The sequence below is a fragment of the Buceros rhinoceros genome, unplaced genomic scaffold (assembly GCF_000710305.1).
Source record: "Buceros rhinoceros silvestris isolate BGI_N320 unplaced genomic scaffold, ASM71030v1 scaffold3749, whole genome shotgun sequence".
Lineage (NCBI taxonomy): Eukaryota > Metazoa > Chordata > Aves > Bucerotiformes > Bucerotidae > Buceros > Buceros rhinoceros.
In genome coordinates, this window is record NW_010431918.1 from 1 (window position 1) to 6865 (window position 6865).

General features: G+C 43.3%; 1 protein-coding gene across 1 annotated transcript in view; it reads left to right on the forward strand.

The window, feature by feature from the left end:
- Positions 1-2576: 2576 nt before the first annotated feature.
- The window catches only part of LOC104499975 (UDP-glucuronosyltransferase 1-8-like), a gene marked incomplete at its 5' end in the record, with an annotated part of 4618 nt that continues 329 nt past the window's right edge, over positions 2577-6865 (forward strand). Inside the window, one exon of the mRNA XM_010143559.1 lies at positions 2577-3364. Within this exon, the coding sequence (XP_010141861.1) occupies positions 2577-3364 (788 nt within the window). The remainder of the gene's footprint in view (positions 3365-6865) is intronic.

Consider the following 6865-nt stretch of genomic DNA (forward strand, 5'->3'; position numbering starts at 1 on the left):
GCTGTGTATTAACTGCGCTCCCTCCGTGCGGGAGGAGAGAGGGAATACAGGAGAGACGCTCACGGATTGGAACAGTGAAACAAATTAGTGAAACAAAAACAACATAAAAGATTCTAATCCTAATAAGAAAATAATTAAAATAATGAAATATATACAGAACCAATTTTGAACTTAACACCACCCCTCACCCCGCGTCAATCACATCATCACTGGCGCTGCCGGGCAGGCACTGGGGACGTCCCAGACTAGAATTAACGGGAGACAGCAACCAGATTCAGGAACACACAGAGTTGGATCCAAGGACTGAGTCCTCCTCTGAAGGAGGCCATTGAAGAAGAAGGCTTAACACTTGTGATCCCTCAGCTTTATACCGAGTATGACATCTGTGGGATGGAACACGTTGCTGGTCAGGTTTGGGTCACCCGTCCAGACCACTCCTCCCTGCAAGTGTGACTTTCTTTTACTTATGACCTTTTCACTTACGGCATCCCAACATGGTCCACAAGATTTAGCAGACCTTGGTTTCTAGCGGAGCAAGCTTTCTGCACACCAGTCTTTACCAGTGACTGTAAACATTAAGTGCTGTCACTTCTAAATGCAGACACTGTCTCCATAAATATGCCATTAACTTCAGAAAATGCAGTCACTTAGAAGAGTGAAAAGTTAAATCACTGAACAGAGAATTGGTTCTGGTTTATCTCAAACCAGGACACCACCCTGCTGAAGCCTTCTGAGAACGGTAGCCAGGAATGAAGCTCAGTGTGCCAACCTTGTAGCACAAGGGCTTCTGCTGCAAGGAAGAGCCCTTACAGAGGCTGGGGCTGCTTTTCCACTCCCCCCTCCTGGTCTGGTTCCCTCATAGACATCACACGGTCCCATTAGGTGCAGGCCAGGGCTTGCACCAGTGTTGGGATTGCAAATAGGGATGAGCCTGGCCAGCAGTCAGAGAGACCAGCTCCCTCTTTCAAACAAGAGGGTGTTCACACTGCCTTCCCAATGCTGCCACCAAGCCTGGAGTGACCCAGCTGGCACACTGAGTGCTACCAGTGGTGGGAGTCACTGTGGTCTGCTTTGGTTATGCACATCACACCGTCCAGGCCACAGAGCCACAGGCAGCAATTGTGCTGACACAACATCCCGCGTTCCTGCTGCAGCCATGCAGCACAGCCCCTCTCCTCGGGGTCATCCTTTCACACCCCAGCATCCCCCAGCTTTGTGGCTTCTTACCTAAATTCAAAGTTCTCACTCTCCTTTTGCAGAGGTGACCGTGCGTGACAACTCTTACCTCGCACTCCCTTGAACCCATCAGAGTTTATCTCATTAAGAAACGCTTGCCAGATGACCTGGCCAACTCCCAAACACTCAGAAGAGCCTCTAAGGTACTGATTAACTTCACTGGTCCTGCGCTTGCCTTTGCACCCACTCTCCTCGCCTCCAGTGTGCTGCAAGGTTTGGATGGTAAATTTGTCCTTCTGCAAAAGGGACAGGAGGGCAGGACGTTTCCCCACCAGCTTCCTGCTTATCCCTCTTCAGCAAGTGGAGAAAAAAAATTTAAAATAAAAGAATATACATCAACCATTTTGTGGGAAAATGCTGTTTACTAAACCACTCATTTTTCCAGTGATCATTTTTAAGCGCACTTTATATAAAGCTGGAAATAATAACATGTTTTAGTTATTACTTATCCTTTTTTCTTACAGTTTATAATAACATAAAAGATTCTGAGAGTATTTTTTCACTTTTACCTCAGAGCTTCTCCCCTACTCTGAAGCGCAAATATTTTGTTTTCTGAAGTGTCTGAAAGAAAACTGTGTTTTGCCACTTAGTAGTTTCCCTGCACAAGGTAAAAGTTACAGACAGGGGTAAAATGGGAAAAAAGAAACAAAAAGGCTAATAGGACAACATGCAGAAAATGCTACGTAATTCATTTCATTGCACTGACCACGTACAGACAGGAGAGAAAAGAAGTTGTGCGCCTGAGGGACAGACGCTGCACGGCTCTAAACATGCTGTGTTTCATCATTTCCCCATGTCACTGTGGTATTTATGCATCTAATCATTTTGCCATCGATAATGTCAAAAGCGATGCAGTGAAAAGAGAAAATCAGGTAAATAACCTGAACATCCATGTCTCCAACCACCATGAAATCTGTTGAGGCTGTTTTCATTTGTTACTGTGGTGCTGGAGTTGTTTGCACCAGACCTGCCTGCCTTGCTCCTGGCTAAGGCGTAAGAGAGGACACATCAACTGACTAACAGGATGAGGGAGCAGTTCTTCGCTGAACACTGAGGAATACCAATGACTCAGCACAGGAAGGGGATGCCCATGTTTGGCTTTACAAGTCAATAGAAAAAAAACCCAACAAATCACCTAAGACCCAAAGCAGCGAATCATTAACTAGAAGATTATGACAAAGCAGCACAACTCAACAAATACACCCATCTGCTTCTTTCAAAAGCCACTTCAAGCTACAGCCTGAAGGAGACTCTTCATAGTCCATATTCTGAGCACAGGAACATGACTTTGAAGCTTTGCTGTGCCTCAATTTTTATTCTCCTTTGTCCTGGCCTCTCAGATGGAGGAAAACTCCTGGTGCTGCCCATGGTTGGAAGCCACTGGCTTAGCATGCAGAAAGTGGTTGAAAAGCTCTCCGAGCGAGGACACGAAGTGGTGGTGCTTATGCCAGAAGTGAGCTGGAACATGGGAACGACAAACGCATACACAGTGAAAACACACCCCGTGTCTCAAACACTGGAAGAGCTGGATGATTCCTTTCGTGTGTATGTTGATACTCACCTGAAGGACCTGCCTTTCCCACTGAACACTCTAGCACTGTACAACGCGTCAGTGCATGTTTTCGGCACGTTCTTTGGTCAGTGCAAAGACCTGTTCAACAGCAAGGAGACCCTAGAGTACTTAAATCAAAGCAGATTCGATGCTCTCCTAACAGACCCTGCTTTTATGTGCGGAGCAACACTTGGTAATTACCTTTCTCTTCCATTTGTGTTCTTCATGAGAGGATTCCCTTGCAGCCTACACTATAAAGCACCGCAGTGCCCAAGCCCTCTGTCCTACATCCCAAGGCTATTTACCTTCAACTCGGACCAGATGACCTTCTTGGAGAGAGTGGAAAATGCCCTGGTTTCCCTCCTGGAGCTTGTGTACTGTAATGGTTTCTACAAAGAGGCACTAAAGCTTTCCTCCGAAGTTCTCCAGAGAGATGTATCCCTGATAGACCTCCTTAACTCTGCCTCCATTTGGCTTCTGAGATTTGACTTTGTGTTTGAGTATGTCAGACCAGTGATGCCCAATATGGTCTTTATTGGAGGTATAAACTGTGTTCAGAAGAAACCACTGCCTAAGGTATGTTCTTTTTTCTCCAAATTTTACACTTTCCAATGAAATGTGATTACATAATTTCTGGAAGTTTGAATCTTTTTATTTCTGATGATCATTTAATACAACCAGGTTTGGGCAGTTGTTTTCAATTGTTGTTTTGCAATTACTTTGATGGAGGTAGAACGACATAATTGAATTAAGGAGGATTTTCTGGCAAGTTCAACAAAAAAAAAAAAGACTTGATCTGCCAGCTATAAATTACTGTCCTCAGTGAATGTGTGTTATTCACCAAGCAGACACAGTTTTGATTTCATTTTTATGGAGTTGGACATAAAATGTCTTTCACCTGACCAAAAACCAGAAGAGTGTGCTCTGAGAGTCACCTTTTGTTTTTAACTTGAGGCTCTGCAAAGTCAGTGAATTTGCTTTGCTTGTGTTTTCATGACCTATGGTTTCCAAGCTGGCTGTCTATGTAATTTCTGTTTGTAGATCATAGTGAAACATAAGTGTTCCGTTGAAATGGGAAGAATTAATCTAAAACAGTGTCTTTGGTGCTTGTATGCAAAACTTACCTAAGTTTTCATACCTGTTTCTTGACATTTGCTTTTAGCAGAACTGTTCTGCAGTGTTTTTAAAGCTCATCTAGAATTTTAAATCTATTTTGATAGTTACCATATAGTCTTTAGCACAATTAATAGCACTAGACGTTTCTTTCCAGGCACAGAGTAGGACACAGGTCTCTTTCCTGTGAAGTTACTCCCTCATTTCTGAATTGTGGTCACACAATATCTGCACAATTGGAGCTGAAGGACTTTTTTCTTTCTTATTTCATAATTCTTTCACCCACTTTGACAGGCTTACGCAGAGTCCACTAAACTTAATAAAGAATAAGGCAAATAAAGAATAATATTCTATGTTAGAATAATATTGTATAGTAGAATAATATTATAAATAAGGCATTCTCTCATGCTAGGCTCAAGAGAATAACGCTTGGTTGTTTGATATTTAAGAGGCAAATTCTTGCTAGCTGCATGACATAAATCTTCTGTGAGAGTCTCAGAGCTGCAGTTTCTAAGCCTGCTTCAAGTGTAGAGCAGTCCAGCCCTCATTTGATACCTGGCATGTTCCATCTTCACACTGACATACGGCATTTGGTGGAAATCACGTGTTCCAAACCTGGAAAAAACTTGTGTATTCCTCCTGTCTTCTATCTTTACCTTTTCTAGTTGTGTTTTTTACAGACAGCAGAGGATTTTCTCCTGTTTCACTTTAAACAGTGCCCAGCAGCAAGGCAGAAATCCAGAGGAGTGTAAACAAAAGGGAAGTGAGTCATATGGGAGGGGAAAAAAAATCTACCTAACCACAAGCAGTGGAAAGCCCTGGGTTATTTATTACTGTTCTGAAATATAATGTCATATGATAAGAACATAAAGTTCTCCAAAAGCTGGCAGCCCATTGCTCAACAGACAAGAAAACAAGAAGTTAGGACAACTAGGAAAGGAAGAGAGAACACGACATGCAAAATGCAGTTTTTCTCAGATGAGGAACTTAAGCCACAGGCCTCTCTGTTACCACTTGCCATAGTTTTCCACGGGCGGAGAAATGGGGTGTTGTGACCTCATTCCCAAGGAGAGCTCCTTTCTGCCCTATGGGACATGGCCTGTTGGAGTACCTGCTTGAGACATGAAGGCGTCAGGGTGCTGAGGAGCTTGTGCTTTTGAAGAACTGGGTATACAGGTCTTATCCAGCAGAGCCTCCTGAGCTGTATCATCCACAGCCTGGAATTCTCAGAGGGAGTGGGAGAACAGGGGACCACAGGACTGGGCCTGGGGGAACATGAACGGCACTTTTTCACTAAGATAACCCAGATAACCAGCACTGGCTGCCTCAGGCTGGGTTTCCTCTTGTCCCCACTTGGCACAGGCATCTGTCTCAGCAGCAATTACATATTCATTAACAGACACATACCAAGGTCCAGTGTGCCTGGAGGTTTAACACAAGGCTCACAGGAAATCACACCCAGGGTCTTGGCTGAGCAGAGGTCCTGTGCCAGTGTCTTCCTCTAATGACTCCAGAATTACCTGAAGGCTGGCAGGGTAAGTGCTCCCTCATTAGAGGAACATCGCAAATGGACTTGGGCTGTGAGCCCTGAGACACTTCGATGAATATCTCATCTTTAGCCAAAGTTAACGTCAAGTTGCTTCTTTGGGCAGATCATAAAATGTCTTATGATTTGATCAAAGCTATAGCAACATTTCAAAGTTGTTCCTGGTTTGTTTTATTTTTTCCCAAACCTAAACCATCCATTATTTATTTAAACAACTGGTTAACTTAAAACATTAAAATAACCCTGGATTGAAGTAGGTAGTAACTCAAGTGAAGGAGAAGTGTAACTGAATAAAGACCTTGTGGTTTGTCCCTTCAGCCCAAGCATTAAGAGAACAGGTCCTGTTTTGAAAACCTCTTGCCAGAGCCAGCAGAACCTGGGAAGCTCTGACAAGGAGATATTTCTAACTGGTCCTCCAAAATATGCAATTAAATTGGAATTCAAAGACTTTGGCAAGAAGCCAGAGAATACAGGAAGGAGCACCAAAGCACACGCACATAGCTGGTACACAGGGACACGCTTTTCAAAAGCCTACACAAGCCAAACATCATTTTGTGTGACCTCAGAAGGGATCCTGTCACGTCTGTGGGAACTGTTAATTTGCTGCATGGGTGGCTAAGAATAGAACAGCTGTAGGGGAGCTCTTAATTTTCAAGAACAGTAGAACCAAATACTGGGGTCATTTTTTTTTTGGTGAAATATTCAAGGCGTTGATGAACCTAGTGGCAGTTCAGAGCAGCATGAAATCATGTCAGCATCTATTTTGCTTTTGTAAGGGATATTGAACACCTTTGAAGGTGACAATACTGTAAAACACAGTTCTTTCAACAAAACTTCCCTCATATCAAATGGAACTACTGCCTTAGCTTCCCTTTCTGTGCAAAGTTTGTCTTCTTGCAGTATCTCCTTATTGCAAGAGATACTTCTGAGAGGAAACCAAATCTGCAGTTTTGGGTCACCCAAGCTTCAGCCTTGTTTAATTTAATATTTATGTCCTTCAGTACCCTTCACCAGGGAAGCATTTCCTTCAAGCTGCATGGGGCTCTCACTCTTTGAGACCTTTGCTCATCAAACTTCTCTGGTGCTCAGGCAGCAGGAGTTTGGGGTCGGTAACCAGCGCCACAACCAAAAAGGGTTGTGGGGGGTTGTTTCCAACCTGAAAAGTGTCCAGGTACCCTTTGCTACTGAAGAACAAACAGCAAACCTACCATGTTACTTTGAAAAATGAGCCAGTCTTAATTTTCTGAATAATAATTACCCAGCTTAGATCTGACCTCAGCTGATTCCATGCTAACCAAAGAACTTCATCCTTTCTCTGTTTGTCTATTCTCTGTTTATCTCTGATTTATCTTTTTTACCTCTGATTTATCTTTTTTTTTTTTTTTTTAATGCTGTCCTTACTGTTGCTGCCTCCCCTT